At 43.2% G+C, this 18,629-nt stretch overlaps 1 protein-coding gene across 3 annotated transcripts in view; it reads left to right on the forward strand.

Moving 5' to 3' along the window:
• Positions 1-18,629, forward strand: part of ABL2 (ABL proto-oncogene 2, non-receptor tyrosine kinase) — a 366,300-nt gene that overhangs the window by 198,741 nt on the left and 148,930 nt on the right. For 2 of the 3 annotated variants that reach the window (XM_078642987.1, XM_078642995.1), the window contains exons 2-3: positions 17,008-17,178; positions 17,959-18,254. In XM_078642987.1, the coding sequence (XP_078499113.1) occupies positions 17,008-17,178; positions 17,959-18,254 (467 nt within the window). Of the gene's footprint in view, positions 1-9,970; positions 10,152-17,007; positions 17,179-17,958; positions 18,255-18,629 lie in introns of those variants that run through there. The other variant, XM_078643005.1, reaches the window with a different exon arrangement.

The raw sequence follows: 18,629 nt of genomic DNA on the forward strand, positions 1-18,629 counted from the left end.
TTCCCTATGTCTCTTCCATCTGGTAGGAATAACATTTCTTCCAATATGCTGTTTGAGCTTTGTATTTTGTGATGCACAGGACTTCTTACACCTTACAATTCTTTTGGGTAAATGCATAGGGAAGGAAGAATGGAGAGATTAGTGTAATGAAACGTGATCTTCAAGTGCTTATGTGGTTGCAAAGGCCTGCTGTGGGGAGGACTGTATTGATGGGTCCATTAACTCTTGTATATTTGTTTGGATTAGTATTTGTAAAGTCCATTTTAGAGCTGCCATGCAAAAACTTAAGGCGAAAAGAAGCCATATACAGAAACGCCAAAATATAAAGCTCAGTCACAAGCTGCCAGAGTAGGAACACTCATCTATAAGCTATATACAGCTGATGTCAATGCCGTAATCCCACAATACTGCGAAAGATCAGCTAGGCATCTGTCACAGACAACTTGGATCCCAACCACTAGGTGCCTGCTGTATGTGTCAATTGAATTACCTCTGACAGGTAGCACAGGAAGGAGTTCAAATCAACGCCTACACCATTAGAGCTGCTCTGGATGAAGCTTTTTGTGCTGTCCGCTTGTTTATTTGCTCTAAATCGTCAAATGGTAGACTCATTTTAGATCATAGTCAATCTAAAGATTCTACTTTGAGTCAAAGTGGCTTCTGATGTGATTTACTTGATTTTGTGGATTGCCACACAGTACTGTAAGCGTGAGACGAGCACAGTTTAAAAAAAATGGTTTCCCATGGTCCTCTTTTAGGATTGGACATATTTTAGAGTGACGACAATGAGTCACAGGTAAAAGAAACATTATCCAAACAGTAGCCTACCATTAAAGCAATCTCTAAATTAATGTACAGGAGCTGTAGCCAAGGCCCCGTTAAATGATCTGTTAAAAGGGTTTATATGCCAAGGGCCAGACAATGGTCATAATCTTGTCGCCATTCCACTATAGGCAGTTGTCCTGCATCAAACTCTGTTCTGCCATGAGTACTCTTAACACTGACCTCAGCAAGCCCTCAGCAGGGCCGAAGGAAGCATATATAGATTGAAACATTAGGCAAACAGGGCAGATGTTTTAGGAGTTCTGCATTCTAGAGGGTACTGGTAATTATATAAAACTACCCAAGGATCTGACTCATCCATATGTCTTTATGCAAACGCCTATTAAGTACACCGTGCACTGTGGTCCATCCAGTCTCTAAAACCGGAGCAAAGTTCTACATCACGACTATTGCTTGTCTGTTTTTCTTTCAATTGCAGTATCTTCTCCCTGGTTACACTGTTGGGGGTGGAAGTGTGACTGAAAGTCTGAGAGTACACTATTTACTTCAATATAGGCTGTTAGTTCCGCCGCTACACCTAGTTAGATGGCTTCTCCAGTAGATTGTGAAGGAAGGAAGGAAGGTAGAGTAGGATGAAACTTAATCAGATACATGGGATCTGCATTTGCCTTTTTATGTCTTGGCTAGAGTGTGCATGCGCGGTCTCGAAGAGACATGTTGTGTTCAATTGGTGGACTTCAGCCCCCCTATAGACTTACTAATAGCTGGCTCCTTTGTTGCTCTCATATCCTTTGTCCCCATTTGTCTATGGCATGCATGGGTCAATCTTCTCCTTGCGTTTAGCCCTCCTTGGGACCAGGAACCAAGTATTTGTGTCCATCCACGGCTCCGTTTTAGGAGCTACTTTTTTATTTTTCATTGAGCATTCCAAGAGAGCTCATGTTCTCACTGTCCTCTGTTCCCGTCCAACCGCTCTCCATTAGCGTTGCCTCTTCCCATTCCTACCCGCCCCATCTGACTCTAGCGATCAATGGGGTGTCAGATATTTTAGATCGCCCTTACATCCGAATATGGAGGAGTCCAACTCTGTATATAAAGTTCATGATTAGCGAGCTATTAATGTTTGGGCGAGAGGTAAACAGCAATAAACTTATCACTATGCATGGCTGACATTACTGTCACAACAACTGGAATGTAAATGTATGTAAATTATCAAGTGAGAGAATGGACACTTGTAACTACGTGACCGTAGGTTGAATTGAATCACCCTCATAAACGCTATGTCAATTGTGCGGTGTATATCGATTCTCCGCCCCACATACGCGTTACGGCATTATCATTGGGTGTCCAAATTTGTGCTGTATGCCAGCCTCAACCTGAGGCAACCTCTGGTATAGGTAGTAGTGTCCAGAGATGTAAGAGGCACCCCCAAAAAGAAGGTACAGGAAGTTGGGAAGTTGTATCTAAAAAACAAAACTCCACCGAAAAGAACTTTAATATAAAAAGGTGAAGTTTTGTTATTAAAAATGATAGGTATAACTAGAAATTGAGTTACTGGATCCCTTTATATCATTCAGTTAGCAATGTCGACATGTTTCTGCTCCATTCCGCCCAGCCGGGTCTACGGAGCATTCGTCAGGACAGACAAAACAAACAACAAATCAGTTACTTACACAACTTGTGAAATACTAAGTAGTGTTAAACTGAACACTCAGTTTCTTATTTGCTCAAGTTCCTTTTTACAGGAATCTTCTCGCCCCTAGGGCAGAGCCAGCACAATACGCGGAGACTGTTCCTCATGTGGCTCAGGACCAGAGAGTCTTTATGCTCCCTGCTGAAGCGCAAAGATTCCTGTAAAAAGGAACTTTAGCAAATAAGAAACTGAGTGTTCAGTTTAACACTACTTAGTACTTCACAAGTTGTGTAAGTAACTGATTTGTCCGTCCTGACGAATGCTCCGTAGACCCGGCTAGGCGGAATGGAGCAGAAACAGGTCGACTTTGCCAACTGAATGATATAAAGGGACCCAGTAACTCGATCTCTAGTTATAACTATCATTTTTAATAACAAAACCTCACCTTTTTATATTAAAGTTCTTTTCGGTGGAGTTTTGCTTTTTAGATACAACTTCCAACTTCACGTACCTTCTTTTTTGGGGGTGCTCTTACATCTCTGGACACTACTACCTATACCAGAGGTTGCCTCGGGTTGAGGCTGGCATACAGCACAAATTTGGACAACCAATGATAATGCCGTAACGGGTATGTGGGGCGGAGAATCGATATACACCGCACAATTGACATAGCATTAATGAGAGTGATTCAATTCAACCTACGGTCACGTAGTTACAAGTGTCCATTCTCTCACTTGATAATTTGATATATTACTGGGGAACTGAATGGACCAGAAACCCTCCTCCCTACCTGTTGATTACGATGTAAATGTATGTAGCCACATATTTAATTTCAGAATATTTTACATATATATATTTTAAGCTATTCCTACATTTCCTAAATGCTCCTTGCCTATATACAAAGAGCTGTGCATGACTTAATCTGAGGTTTCCTCTACCCTCCCTTCGCCTGCCCCTTTCGTTTGTGCTCCTAGATTGTCTTAAAGCAGAATGACTGAAAAAAAAAAAAAAAGCCACCACCTTGGAGCAAGGAGATTGCAGGTCCAATTAAAATAGATGTACAGGGTAACAAGCAAAAAGTAAGACGTGCCATTTTAATGCAAATGTGAACGTATGAAAAAATGAAGAGAAATATACTGCATTTGCTGCATTTTTGTATGTTAATATTAAATATACCCTAAACATTCTAAAAAAGAATTGACCATTGTCTAAACCAAAATTTTTCACTCCGTTTACAATACCTGTGCAGGTTGGTGCTTCCTTTGTGTTTTCCTCAGAGCTGAACTGTTGAACACAAGAAAAATGCTGCTGAGCCTTCATCATACTTGCCTTTGAGTTGCCTTTTACCCCTTTTCTATGTTGCCGACAGCCAGACGCTGCTGTAGACCATGTTCGCTTCTCAAGCTTAGCTTTGCTCGTTTTGGGATCTCGCTTGCAGGATCTTTGGCTCTCGTTCCTGAGAGTGAGTGCACTTTTACTTGCAGCACTTTGGACTGATGTTAAGCAAGAAACATGGTTACATTATAATTGACGTTCTATTACTACTAAGAGTTGCGGTGCTTTCGAGCATTTGGGATTAAAATGAGCTTTTCTGACTTTTTTGTCCAATGTGCCGTTAAGTCACCGAGTCACGTACTGTTCGCCTCTTTGTTCCTCATATTTCTGTTTTCTTCATTAGCTTAGTTATCATTTTGCGCCTTAAAAAAGCCACATCTGTCTGTTTCAGTGTTATTCAACCAAATAGTTTCACTTGACCAATCCTTTACTCCTACGATTTGTGTCTCCATGTTACTTTCTTTTTGCATTTAATGTTTGAGGGATGATTTACCCTGCACATGTTTCTTTTTAACTTTTGTTCTTATTTAAGTCGACACTCTCTATAACATCAGTTGGAAGCAACTACTGCTAAAATAAATTCACATTGACAACGCCAATAGCTCGGGCATTGCTGAGACGTATTGTCATTGCCAATGCTTGTTTAACAACTGTAATGTAGTAGAATGTCTGCAGTTGTGAGAGCTTTTGCTTCTCTGCAGCTGAGCGTTTATTAGTATTATACAATTTTGAGAAACAGTTGCCCATCCACCGATGTACATTTTACTCACCACGCATCAGCCGTTGAAGGCAAACAGGCAAAATATTTTCTACACTAAGGTGGCTTAAGAGTCACTGATCCATCTACCTGTGCTTCATTTGCTAAGATACGTATATAAATAAGTAAAATCTTTTGAAAGAAACTCATCAAAACATACTGTATTCACTGTGAAAAGACATTAACCTAGTTAACCGCAGCTGGAAAGACTAGATATTTAAGTCTTGGAGATTCTCACTATTATTGAAAGCCTCACCAATCCACACATCTTAATATATCTTCTTAACCTGAGGAAAATATTTTTATATAACCCTTATGTTGTGCTTTAGTAAAGATTTACCCCAAGACATTTTTTTAACCACCGTTTTTAATTGGTACACCTCGGGGAGAGGGCTTTCAAGTCTTAATGCTTTCTGCTTTTTACTTGGATATCAATTTCTCTTACATGGATTGGTGAGTGGTGTTTAAAACTACAGTTCACCTCATTATAATAAGCAGCCAACGAGTTGGGATTTCGAGTGATTTCTAGTTAAATGTCACAATTACGACTCTGGTATTCAAATGTTTCCCTGAAGAAGGTACTGAAATCACAAACCAGATGAGATATGTCTCACCCCTGTTACAATCAAGGGCTCACGCTTGCCAGGTTGGATATGTTTTAGCTACAGGGCTGTCTAGTTCGGTAGATTAGAGGGTACCTAGAGCACTGCAAGGGGGAAGATTGGGTGGACTTTTGTGTATCTAGTACTCCTTTTTTTCAGATGGGAATATTTTCTTAATTATAGTGAGTTAAACAGACTACTGTTGCGGTTATCTAGTTTAATATAGTTCCCAAATGTATTGGGGGGTCGGGGGTTCATTTTCCACAGATTTACATAGGATATTTAATATGTTGGGCTCGGAGATTTGTCTTCTTTCAACTTTTCTTATTTCATTAATGATTTTAAGCATAGTTCTAGGCATTCATTAGCAAAATAGTTGAGGGATGCATGTCAAGGCCTAGGATCCTGTCCTAAGAAAAGACGGCATCATTCTATTTGTGCGTGCCAAAATGTACCCATCAAACTGCCCTAACTAACTCTGGAGGTTAATGTACTTGAACTGGTGTAATTAATGTGGAATTTATCCAAAGTTTAGGTCCTTTGTGGATACAATTAGCTCTATCAACGCGATGCACTAGCTAACATACACTCAATAGTTATCAACCAGAATATGTGACCAAGATGAACTGTGGCCACCGCACATTCTCTAGACCTGTGAATGGATTGGATGCTCCAGAGTAGCAAAATAGTAGCAAAGTGATTTACCAAACAAATTCTTTCTTTTCTGTGCATAGATCATGTACTCTAACTGTAAAAGCTCTCTAAACAAGTCCCATTCCTTCTCCGAGATACGTGGCCTAGCGGGTAATCCCAGGCTTTGATTAGAAGGACAATTGTTTGTTGTGTGACACTTGCCAAGAGTTTGTCATCTGCATGTGTGAGGAGCGCTTACATGATGCAAGTCTTCGCTCTTCAACCAGTACACTTAGGACAAGATGGCTTCATTGTGCCCTTCAACAATGACCTTGTTTCTCGCATACAAGTTCCTTATTCAAATAAACAATTGTCAAAACAGCCACGGTCCTTATGATTTTCTGTCAGGTACCTCCCTGCCTTCCCAACCCTTTGTGCATTCAAGGCCATAAACACCAAGCATTTCTCTGAAAACCAAATGCATTAACCCCTTCCACGCTCATGACGAGCTGGGCTCGTCATGGTGTAGCCTCCTCGCACGCTCATGACGAGCCCAGCTCGTCATGAACAATGGAAAATGTGGGATCCCAGCACCGGGGGGGAAAACGCATAGCAGCCAAGTGGTTAAGGAGAGAGAACAAACTCTCATCCAGACTTTAAAGAGAACATTGAGTTGGACCAACTAGGTGCGTGGTTGTGCACCTCTTGTATTCCTACTCTTTAAGTAGCACAACACGTCTGTAGAAGGAATGCTTGTGAAGTTTTACTTGTGGTTGTCTCCTTCCACTCTTGGCAACTGGGTAGTGACTAGGCCTGGGCGGAGTTTCCATGAAGTGGTCAAGGAATTTGCCACGCTATGTGGAGTTCCGCAAGCGGCAATGTGCGGTAGGTCATGCAGTTCACGCTGATTTTTAGAGCCGAGTGTTTGTCTCGCGCTAGAAAATCAGTGCAAATGGCACCATGTGTAGAGCAAGAGGGCACTTCTTTCTGCCACTAGAGTAGATTTTCGACTCGAGCCGCAGCTTCCTCAATGCAAATGGATGCTTCTCAACGCGAGTGGTCACGACCATCCATGTTTAGAAATCTCACTTGAGCAAGGATAAAACTCTGCTCCCTGAAACTCTACGTGCTCCGCGGAGTACTGAAAACTCAGCGAGCGGAGTTCACTGCCAAGGCCTAGTAGTGACCATTTGGCGCCAGGGTTTCCTTGGATCCATCTCGGTCATGATCTCTTCTGCTCTTCTTTTTCAAATTTTTCCTTGCCACATAACCTGGAAATTTGGAGAGCCTGGTGCACGCTGACATTTTCACAGCCACTTAAGGTGGTCAGCTGTCAATCTCCTAACTGGTGATTTCATGACCTCAGAAAAGAGTGTTCAAACCAGTATTACAATCCAAGAGTTCAAAATGTCGCTGTTACAAATAACCTGTCTTTAATCAATGGCCATGTACAGTGGGCGTTCCGGTGATTTTTTTCTCGCTCCGCCCCTTTGCGAACGTCATGTGGCGGTGGGCGGGTGTTTTTTTTTGGGGGGGGGCGGCATGTTTTGATCCTTTGTTCGTGGCTTTTGCAGGAGTGGGCTGCGCACTGAGGCCGCTGGCGGATGTCGGAGGAGCTGTAGACGGATAGGCAGCTCCAGTAGCAGCTCCGCTCGGTCCCAGGATGTGCAGGCAGGAGCCGGGCCTCGGCCTCTGGGGTAGGTCTGGAGCAGAGCCTCGGAGAGCCCGCAGGGGACTCTGAGCCAGCTCCTTTCATCCTTCCCGCACCCCGGTGTTCTCGCCCCGCTCCTCCCCCCCCTGACTCCCTCCCTGTCTTCGCCGCTGGGGTAGGTCTGGAGCAGAGCCTTGGAGAGCCCACAGGGGACTCAGAGCCAGCACCTTTCATCCTTCCCGCACCCCGGCGTCCTCGCCCCGCTCCTCCGGCACCATGCTGAAGGTCATCGTGGAAAGTCCCAGCAACATCCCCAAGACCAAACTGGTGAAGCCGGACCCGGTCACCAGCATCGTCTTCAAAGGTAAGGGGGTTCCGGAGGGCTTCCCCTCCCTCCCTCCCGCATCCGGTTATCTCTATCACCGGGGCTGACTTATCCTGCCGTATACAGGTGAGGGAAAATACCCCACGCGGGCCACTGTGTCCCCCATCTTGGGAAGGGCACTGATGCGGGCGCCCTGGCGCTCCGTGCTGATAACGAACCAAGAAGGCCCAATGGCTCCCCCAGATGAGACACATGATCCGCCGGGGTCACAGCTAGTGCTTACTATCCCTGACAAGGTGTGGTTGGGTGGATGGAGTCAGTGGATGAATGGAGTTGAGTGGTTGGCTAGGTGGATGGACTTAGTGGGTGGATGAAGTGTGTGTGTGTGTGTGGCTGTGTGTGTGTCTGTAGCTGTGTGTGTGTCTGTAGCTGTGTGTGTGTGTGTCTGTGGCTCTGTGTATGTGTGTGTGTGTGTGGCTCTGTGTATGTGTGTGTGTGTGGCTCTGCATGTGGCTCTGGAGGTATGTATGTGTGTGTGGGACTCTGTGTGGGTCTGTGTTTGTGTGTGGCATTTGCGAGAAATTAAGCTATTGGCATTGTAAATGACAGTGCCATTTATTTATCTGTTTTCAAAACCAACACATAAATAACATTTTTGTCATTTACAATGCCAATAGCTCTAACTTTTTCAAAGGCGAGACCGTTGCATTGTAAATGCTTGTTGCATCTAGGGTTTACATGTGCCAAATGCAGATATATCCTTTCATCTGATATGGTAAACAATACACGTCTTCCATACAATTACTGGTAGTGGCCATCAGAAAGGAGTCTGCCAGTAAATATTGCATAAGTGAATTAGCCTCCATTACTAAAGCCAAAAAGACCAAGAAATCCACTGTTTGACGTCTTCATCCTTTCTGTAACTGGCCTCAAATTATTAAAGTGTAAGGCTATGTGACTTATTTTGAAGCTCAAGAGCCTTGGAGAAATACTTAGTTCATCTTGTTGTCCTACGCTGCTCTTAAGAGATATTTAATTCAGTTTCTCCATGTGTTTGCTTCAATAGGATCAGAATATTGTCAGTCAAGTTCATGCTAACTGCTATCAAACATGGCCTTATGTGTATGCTGGGTTTTTGGCTTGAAGACTGTCTTTAACCCGGCAGCCGTCCTATGCATATTTAGGGTGTTGAGTCTTTCCCAGTTTTTAATATGTTGTGGTCAGTATGAATGGTGGTCAGTGGCACTCCTATCTGAGGACTGGGATCTATTTTACAGCATCTGACTTTGACCCAGAACAAGTTGTCGAAAGACAGAAAAGGGCGAAATAAGGATGTGTGAGACTGCAAAACAATGAAAAGGTCAGGAAGCAGACATGACAAAAGAACCTGTAAAAGTGAGATATGCAGAAAGGTGGTGGAAATAAGAGAAATGAAGACTGGTCATCTTGTGATTTGGTAACCCGAACATTTGGAAGCAGTCGTGGTGGGCTACTAAGTTCGCCTCTGCGCTGAAAATTAAGCACTGGTCTTTCCACTTGAGAGATATTCAATTCCCAGCACTGCACTAAAAGGTACTCTGCCTGCAGTAACTCGGATGCTCTTAGTCTTTGGCGCATGGGAGGGACCCGTTTGTCCCCATTGGCTTAACACTATATAGCCAGCACTGTCAATTCTCTGTCTACTGGTCATTTGAAAGAGCTGTCCCCATACAGTGTAAATTGAGTGCCATTAAGAGCCAAGTTTACAAAATGTACTATCCAAATGACTAACGTTTTGTGTGTACGGCTACATTTCACAGTCCAACTCGTGACTCGTATTGCTGGAGGTCATGCTGGCAGAGATGCTTGTGGCTTGTTTGTTCTGTTTATCAATGCTGTAAACCCCACTAGTGCACCTGCTTCATGGGAAAAAAAACTTCTCTGATTCATTCTAGAATGACCAAGCATTTAGTACCTCCTGACTTGAGTGTGAGGCCTTGGTGTTGGTGCTTAAATCATTATTTTACATCATAAAATGTAACTTAAGCAGCCATCAACGCTAGGTTTGGAGCCTAGTGAGTCACGAAGTGTTGTAAATGTAAAATGCTTACGGAGCAACTAAAAAATGGCTTTTGTCCCACAAAAGGGGAACCGAGTTATATGTGTGGTTCTGATGCCATCAGCACATATCCCCGAACTTGATTGCTTAATCTGGTTCCTTAATTACCACCTACTGTCTTAAGACTGCCCAAAATGTTCTTGTGAGTGACTTAGTCACATGAGTAGTTTGTTCTCTGTAGTGCTACTGGGAGTGTCTCTTAGCACAGCAAATCATGGAGAATAAAGACAAGTTGAAGTGAGTTGTTTTTCTACTCAATTGGATCACCCTACCTCCTGCATGGCCTTTCTCAAGTTTAATTGTGGATTTCTCCAACATGATCTTGATAATCCAGGTAGGATGCAATTGAAATTAACTTTTTTGGGATTGGCCTGTCACTGTTTGCTTCCAGCATTTCTCCTTCCAGTAACTTGTCAGGGTTTGTGGTAGTTCGCCTTGCTGCAGATCAACATCTCAGTGGTGTCACTTTTTGTCCATGAATGATGCAAGTAAAGAGGTTCTTATGTGGAGATGAAAGGGTTCAGTCCCTTTTTCAGGAGGTTGCGGCCACAGTGATCTTTGGCTGATGGCTATCAAGGGCCTCCATGAACTGAATATAATCTTGAGAGCTCTCATGAGTGCTAGCTGGTTAGTTACTTCTCAAGTAGATTCAGAATATTCCAGAGTTGTGAATCTAACACCATAATGTTGTTTTGCTGTGCTTCTTCCCACTGAAATTGGATTGAACGTCTAGTTTAGCATTGTGTGATTTATTGGGGAATGTATTACAAGACCAGATTCCTTGGATATTCAGACCTTCTGTGTCGGTCCGTGCTTTCTGGGCTGCAGTGAGGTCCACGTTAGGGGAGACCATAGATATGTCCACCCCACTATCGAGTCTACTGCACGACCTGGCGGACCTCCTATCATCCTTTTGTTATTGTTGCAGATTGTATTTGGATTTGATCCTCTTGATTTCTATGATTCCACTAAAATGATTTCAGCCTTGACCTTCTCTGTCAAAGGATCTTTATATGGTGCATAGCGCTTTGAATTGTATTTCCTGTTGTACATAGGTTACTGAGATAAAGTAGTCTGATGCTTCCCAAACGTGTACTCTGGTAACGTGCACCATTAAATGCAGAGCATCCAGTTTTGCTCATATTTCTGAACGTCATTGTATCGTTTAGTGCAATAGCTAATCATAATTGATGATTTATGTTGTGCTTCGTGTTGCTTTTCTGCCAAGCACTGTTAAGGAATGTAATGTTAATGTACTGACCCCGGAAGGATTGACGGCTGAATTGATCTTGCCAAGATTCCAATAATATCCCCGTGTTTTAATTTTGCTGCAGTAATTCAGCAAATGACTCATGGTTCCTATAAATTGGTGTTGAGGCTCATTGCAAGAAAGTGCGCTTAAAATACTTGAACAACATAAACCCATAGACAGAAGCCTGCAGAGTTCGTGTCATGGGAATATGTTCGCCCAAAAGTGAGAAGATTCTTAGAGCGAAATGTGCAACTAGGAACGGACTAAGATCTCTGTCAAATCTTCTTACCAGAATGTTACATTTGGCCTACCTTCCCTGGGAAGGAACACCTTCTAGGTTCATGGTGAGGGAGCAAAGCATAGCATTATATCTTTGACTAGTTTTTCAAATAATCAAATGTGAACCAGCGTCCGAGTCTAACATTAAAGGCCATTCACCTGAGCGTACAGCATTACTTTACATCTGACTGAAAACCTACATTGAATCAACTATCAGCGTTTGTGGACTCTCACTTTTTGTGTCACAAGTCTGATGAAAGCATAGAGTAGATAGGGCTGACAAAGCAATCGTATTCTGTTTGGAAAAGACATATCGGTAAACCAATAGACCGTGCCTATTAGTCCTGTTGGCTATGCAGTGTATTTTTAGCTATTGTGTACAGTAAAAGTGTCATTAAACAGCCACCGCATCATTTCGTAGTCGAGTGCATGCGTTCAATACAAATGCACACACTTACAAAATTATGTGGGTGCCTTTATTTTATTTTTATTGATCAAAAAATTAAGTAAAAAAGTGTGAAAGCACTGTTTTAAAACACAAACACCTTATGTTAACAAGCCAATGGGTTTCGCCTATGCAAGAGCTATTGGCGTCACTAATATGTCTTAAGCTGTGTTGTGCCGCAGCGTGGCTGCTGTTCAGCATGGCAAAAAGTAAGTGGGGGTAAAGGAGAGTGAGCGGTGTTCTGTAGATTTGAGTGGAGTGGAGTGGTGTAGAGTGGCCTGAGATGGTGTAGAGTTGCGTGGAGTGGCATAAAGTTGAGTGGTGTAGACTGTCGTGGAGGGAGTAGAGTGGAAGGGTGCAGAGTGGAGTAGAATTTAGTGATGTAGAGTGTTGTGGAATGGTGTAGAGTGGAGTGGCATAAAGGGTGTTGCGGAGCAGTGTGTTGTAGAACGGAGTAGATTGTCATAGAGGGAAGAAATGTAGGAGCGTGGAATGGCCTAGAGTGGAGTAGAGTGTTGTAGGGTGGAATGGCATAGAGTGGAGCAGTGGAGTAGTGTGTTGTAGAACAGAGTGGAGTAAAGTGGGAAGAGGTGGTGTAGAGGGAGATGCGTAGAGTGAAGTAGTGTTGTAGAGGGAAGTAGTGTTGTGGAGTGGCATAGAGTGGAGTAAAGTTTTATGGAGTAGAGAGTCATAGAGTGGAGTGTTGTAGAGTGGACTCAAGTGAAGTAGCATCAAGTACAGTGGAGTGCAGAGGTCTAGAGTGGCGTAGAGTGCAGTGGCATCAGGAGAGTGGCGCAGAATGTACTGGTGTAGAGTGGCGTAGAGTTGAGTGGTGCAGAGTAGTGTGGTGGTGTTCAATGGCAGAGAATGCAGTCTTGCAGAGTAGAGTGCAGTGGCATAGTGAATTGGTGTGGTGCAGGGTGCAGTGGTGTTGTAGAGTATAGTGGCTTACAGTGCAGTGGTGTCGAGTGTATACTTTTTGGGTGGACCGGAGTGACGCAGGGTAGATTACAGTGGTGTAGAATGGCATAGAGGTCAGTGGCCTAAAGTAGATTGTTTCAGAGGAGAGTGCAGTGGAGTAGAGTGCATGGTGCAGAGTAGAGTAATGTGGGGTAGAGTAGAGAGGCATCATATGGAATGGTGCAAAGTAGAGTGCAGGGACACACTGTGGAGTGACATAATGTGGAATGATGCATAGTAGAGTGCAGTGACGTAGTGTGGAATGGTACAGTAACGCACTGTGGAGTGACAGTGTTTAATGATGCAGAGTAGAGTGCAGTGACGCAGTGCAACAGTGTGGAGTGATGTAGAGAAGAGTGCAGTGGCGTGGAGTGGGACAAAGTGGAGTATGCATTGTGTGGTAGCACAAATCATTACAAACCACACATCTTCAATTGAAGTGATTATTACATTTGCACAGACATACCGTTTTACTAATAACGGTATGCAATGCACAAACGATAATGTGCGGAAATGTCATCAACATGTGTATGTATTTTGATCATATTAAAATATTTGTTTCCACCACACTTCAGAATTACCCAAAAATTTGCTTCATTTGTGCTTTCCATGTTCTGAACTATCTACACAAGTCATTTACAGACATTTAAATTTTGTTTTGTGCCCGAAAAAAAATATATCATATATCACTCCCGAGTAGCCAGCATAATTGTCACATAAATCCTCTCACTTTGAATTTCAGTGAAAGAAAAGTAAACAACAAGCTCTGTGGAATACAAAACCTAGCATTTGACCTCTTTCTTTGAATGCACATATTAGAACAAGATCTAAAAGCCCGTTTGCAGAATTCAGTACTGGTTGAAAAATCCAGTAAATAGGGTTTTGGGAAATGAAGGAACGCTGAAGTTGGACAGCCTAAAACAAGTAAAGCCTGCAAATAGAAAGCATGTAGATGTGAGTTACAAACCACAAGCCCAGTGGTAAGCAACATTCAGAATCCATTCCCAGAGAATCTTTCTAAATGTCGCCAAGATGTCGTTGGCAAACTGGACAACTGTGCTATCTGGTTGGCTTAGACTTCAAAAGAGTTGTGGGAGCGGGTTGGGAAAGTGGTGAGTTAGAGTTTTAACATTAAAGATGGAGGAAAGTGCACAGGGGGTGATAGCTGTAACACACAAACACTCTCATAGAGTGGTTAGGTAAAAAAAAAGAAAGTTGTTTTATAAAGAAGCCAGGCAGTCTAAGAGATGGTATAGAGGAGGTGCTCCATGGGAGAGAAACACAACATTGATAAGATGGTACGTGAATAAAAAGCAGACAAATGAGAATAGCAGTGAAGCCAACAAATGGTAAAACGTCGGCGGGCTGTAAACCCCTGTATTTGCTTGGTAAGCCCATAGTATATCTTCGCAACAAGGCTACTTGCACTGTCTGGTGGATTCAACTAAAACACAGTTGACCTGCTGGTTTTTCTGCCTGCCACGTCTTGAGTTTTCAGGTTTCGCCTTCGATTTGCACTGTCTGTTGCGAGACATAGTGTTAGCTTATAGTGGAATTGAAGCCTGTCCGTTGCTTACCATTGTTTGACATTTGTCACTTTTGTTTACTTGCTTCTTATTTATTTGCTTGTGTGAGCTATCGTATCTCTGCTTGCGTCTGTCCCGACCTCCTCGATTTATTTTTTTGATTATTTTTTTTTATTTGTCCTGTTTTTTTGGGGGTTTTTGCTTTTAAGCACTCTGAGTGAGCCTTGGTTTTTCCACGGTCTCCCTTGTGTGCTTCTCTCTCCCCTCCACCTCACTCCAAGTTCTTATCTTTCATCAGTGTGCTTCTCCCCTAATTCCCTCACATGGCCTTCTTGTGTGCTTTCTCCCCACCAGCTTAATGTTTCGTTTCCTCTCACCCTGCCCTTTTGCTTCTTCTCCTGCACCCACTTCCCTGCTTTACTTCCACTTCCCTCGCCCATGCTGCAAGTGTTGTCTGTCTGTTGTTCCCTGTTTTGCTTATGCCACCCTGAACAACCCCCCTGTGTTGCTTCCCTCCCCACTGTTGCTCCCAACTGCTACGGTTGCTTTCCACCACTTCACAACAAAAAGAAAAATGTTTCATACAATTATTTCCCTTTTTTGTATGATCCAATTTGGATCGTTTGCAAAAAAAAAAGGCAGCTGCGTCATTTTGTAGGCACGCATGGTTGTCTGTACCTAGAAAATGATCCTGCACACCACGTCAAAATGTTTTTTAATTAAAAAAAAACTTTAGCCAAGCAGCACAGCATCCAGGAATGCTGTGCTGCATCGCTAAAACCATAGGTTGCAAAGGCGTGGCCTATTGGATTTGCAAATGCTTGTTATGGAGAGGAGCTGATTGGATCTCCATGTGGCGCTGGGTTTTGGGCTTCCCCGCTCTGGTGGGCAGTCTCCCCCTCAGGAACACCCCACCTCTTTTCGGGTTTTAGAGAAACGAGCTGGTGCCCACATGCACACAGCCCTGAATTTGAAAGATATATTAGATCATCAACTTCTAAGAGGTGTGCTTGCTTCCAGTACCCCACCATAATGACAATGCATTCGAAGTCGGCATTGAAATGGGGTGAGCATGTATTTTGCTTGTGTCAGTGTGCCTTACTCTTTTTACACACACAGAGTACAGCATATCTTATTTTCTGAAAAGCCATACTTCTGTTTTGTGGTACTTTCCAAAGCACGACATTCGGTCTAGGTATTTAATTCAAGTTCAGGGAATCTTTTATCACTCCCAAAATAGTTACAAAGGGGAAATGTGTAGGACTTAAGATTGAGAGGGGTTTAAGGCCTTTGCAGGGGAGTGCTGAGGACAGATTGTCTTCCAACAACATGGGAGCCATGCTATGTGGAGATGCAAATGATGGTTCTTTCCTTGTGTTAGCAACCAGTGTAGTGACGTAGGAAGGACAGATAGTTGGAATGTTCATTATCTTGCAGTTGGTCTTTTTGCTAAATGAGAAGTTCTTAAATAGCGCATGGCTACTCTAGGAGTAACTTGGCACTTAGACAATCAGATAGAAGTAAAAGCAGGGTACAGCAGTAGTCCTACTCTCCCTTAAGTTTGAATAAATAGGTTTTCAGCACTTAAATTTAGATTCCTCCGTAATAGATCTCAGGTGCCCAGGCATCTGGTTCCACACGCTGGTTGCTTTGACAGTAAAGGAGGAGCACCCCCCCCCCCCCTGCGCTGTGTTTTTTAAAACGGGGGACTGAGAGTAGATCCGCGTTACTGGAGTGCAGCCGCCTACCTGGTCTATATTCTTTGATACTCTCATTTAAATACATGGGCAAATTGTTGTGGAGGGCTTGATGTGTCATTGTCAAAACCTTGCACATAATGCGTTGCCCAACTGGTAACCAATGCAGTTTCTCCCGTGGCCAGAGTTTTCAACATTTTTATTTCCTTGCACAGGCACAACGCTATCATGTAATGAATTTGCACAAATGAACTCCCAATTAATTAATGCTTCTCCTACCAACTGGTGGTTTTCTGGATGAACATGAGATTCCTGTGTAAAGTTGATAGCAGTGGGAGGAGGCTACTATATTTCTACTCCTGTTTCTTAGATCTACCGCTTTAATTTGTGTCCAAAATCTTGTAGACTTCTCAACTTGTATTTGATGGGATCTGGGATGTCCAGCATGCTAAAGTGTCAGACTTCTGCTAGTTTGTTGTAGGCCCAGGCCCAAATTCTCCAGTTTTGAAAGTAAGGATTGTTTTCAGAAGTATCTGCTCCTTAGCCATACCATTATCGAAGCCATTCCGAATTATGTGACTATCCAGTCGCTCCTTGGAAGCACAAGGTCTTTAAGAAGGGGGATCTCAAGTGTTGGTTTTCTATGAGAGTTTGCTATGAGGAGCACATGGAAGGTGGGAATGAATTATAGGTTAATTTATGTCCGTTATTTTTACGATTTTCAAGCTGGCACATGCCCCTTGAGGATAAATTAGGTGGTTTCAGAGCTTAGTTGATGCAAGCATGTTGTAGTTTTCTTTCCCATTCTAAACATATCAAACATTGTGATGTCCCGACACCTAGATGGTGTTTTTGCAAGCAGTTGGGTGGCGGTGTCTTGGAGCAAATCATTTATAGACTGAAATGTGAGGACAATTGTGAATAGAGACTACAGTTTCTCGTTGGAAAGTCAGGTATTCATTTTTGTCCCAGTGTCTCATGTTTCATCGTCCTTATCGGTTTTTCTTTTTCTTCTCTCTTGTTAATCCCAGAGGCTCTGCACCATCCCTATGGCTGCGAATTGGAACCACAGGCCCTCACTGAGGCTATCAGGTGGAGCTCTAAGGAAAACCTGCTGGGGGCAACCGAGAGCGACCCCAACCTCTTTGTTGCCCTTTATGACTTTGTGGCCAGCGGGGACAACACACTCAGCATCACCAAAGGTAAGGCTCTGTATGGCACTTACTCCATGTGTATTAGAAGAACTTTGACTGTGGAAACCTGGATCTGTTTTAAGAGTCTTAGAAGCTTGTGCCAAATATGGGTAGTGATGCTTTTCTATGTGGCCTTTTTTTGCTATGCTGCATAAACCCCACAGATCTTGGCAGTCTCTCCAAAGATATCCACTGGCTGTTACCACAGTTATTTGTGTTCTGATACACTTGGCCCCGGTATGTCCATTTGGCTGTCATTTATGAGGTATCGCTACAGTTGGAAATATAAAAAAAAGTTCCAGCATCTCTTCCAAGTCGCAATCTCGGATTTTAACCTTTTTCCAGCATTGCCCTGCATGTTAATGTTGGTTGCCTACATAGTAAGCTTTCCCAGGCCTCATTCTCACTAGTCTTCATCCTAGTTTCTCCTTAATGTGATTTACAGTACACACCCACCTGTTACTGTAACCCTCTTCCAGGTCCCCTGGGCTGGGCCCCTCTGAAGCTTAGGCTACTGTGAGTTAAAATTTAGCTATTTTTAACATATAACTTTTTTAGGTAGTGTTCACTCAGACTTGGGGTTCATTGATCGCCATGGAAAGGTCCTATGATTGTGAATGTTTGGACTGCTGAAGCTGCTATAATAAGCATTGTCCAAAGCCATAGTCATGTAAAAAAATATTGTTGTGCAGTATGAGTGTACAGGATAGAAAGGGTGAAGCAGTGTGTTCATTGTGCACTCAGTACCATATTTTTAATACAACTTTTTTTCTTTTGCGATGCTCACAGGGGAGAAGCTCCGAGTGTTGGGCTACAACCAGAATGGGGAGTGGAGTGAAGTACGTTCCAAGAATGGGCAGGGTTGGGTGCCCAGCAACTATATCACACCAGTTAACAGCTTGGAAAAGCACTCATGGTACCATGGACCAGTATCACGCAGTGCAGCAGAATACTTATTAAGCAGCCTTATCAATGGCAGCTTTCTGGTGCGGGAAAGTGAGAGCAGTCCTGGCCAACTATCCATCTCACTCCGCTATGAAGGAAGGGTTTACCACTACCGCATCAACACTGCCTCAGATGGCAAGGTGAGTGCTTGTAACGTTATAATTATTGTTGTGAATTATGTCTATAGCGCTTACCACCCCATATGAGGTGTTGAAGCGCTTTGCAGCGCGTTCCACTGGAACCCAAAGTTTGAGGTCTATAGATGATGGTCAGTGAAATATACTTACTTTTTCTTGTAGCATTAGTTATGTTAATTTGTGCTCCCGAGATTTCATGCTTTTACTATAGTGTTTTGAACAGGTATAGATTAATTGGAATGGATTATGAAAGAAAGATGAGATGTTACTGGTCATGGTAAGCATGTGTGCCTCAGAAAGAGTGGAGTTTCCAAAGCATGTATTGGGAGTCTATCCTTTGAATTCTGAAATGTTTGGGATGAGTCTGAGAATGGAGGG

The sequence above is a fragment of the Lissotriton helveticus genome, chromosome 1_1 (genome assembly GCF_964261635.1).
Source record: "Lissotriton helveticus chromosome 1_1, aLisHel1.1, whole genome shotgun sequence".
Taxonomy (NCBI): Eukaryota; Metazoa; Chordata; class Amphibia; order Caudata; family Salamandridae; genus Lissotriton; species Lissotriton helveticus.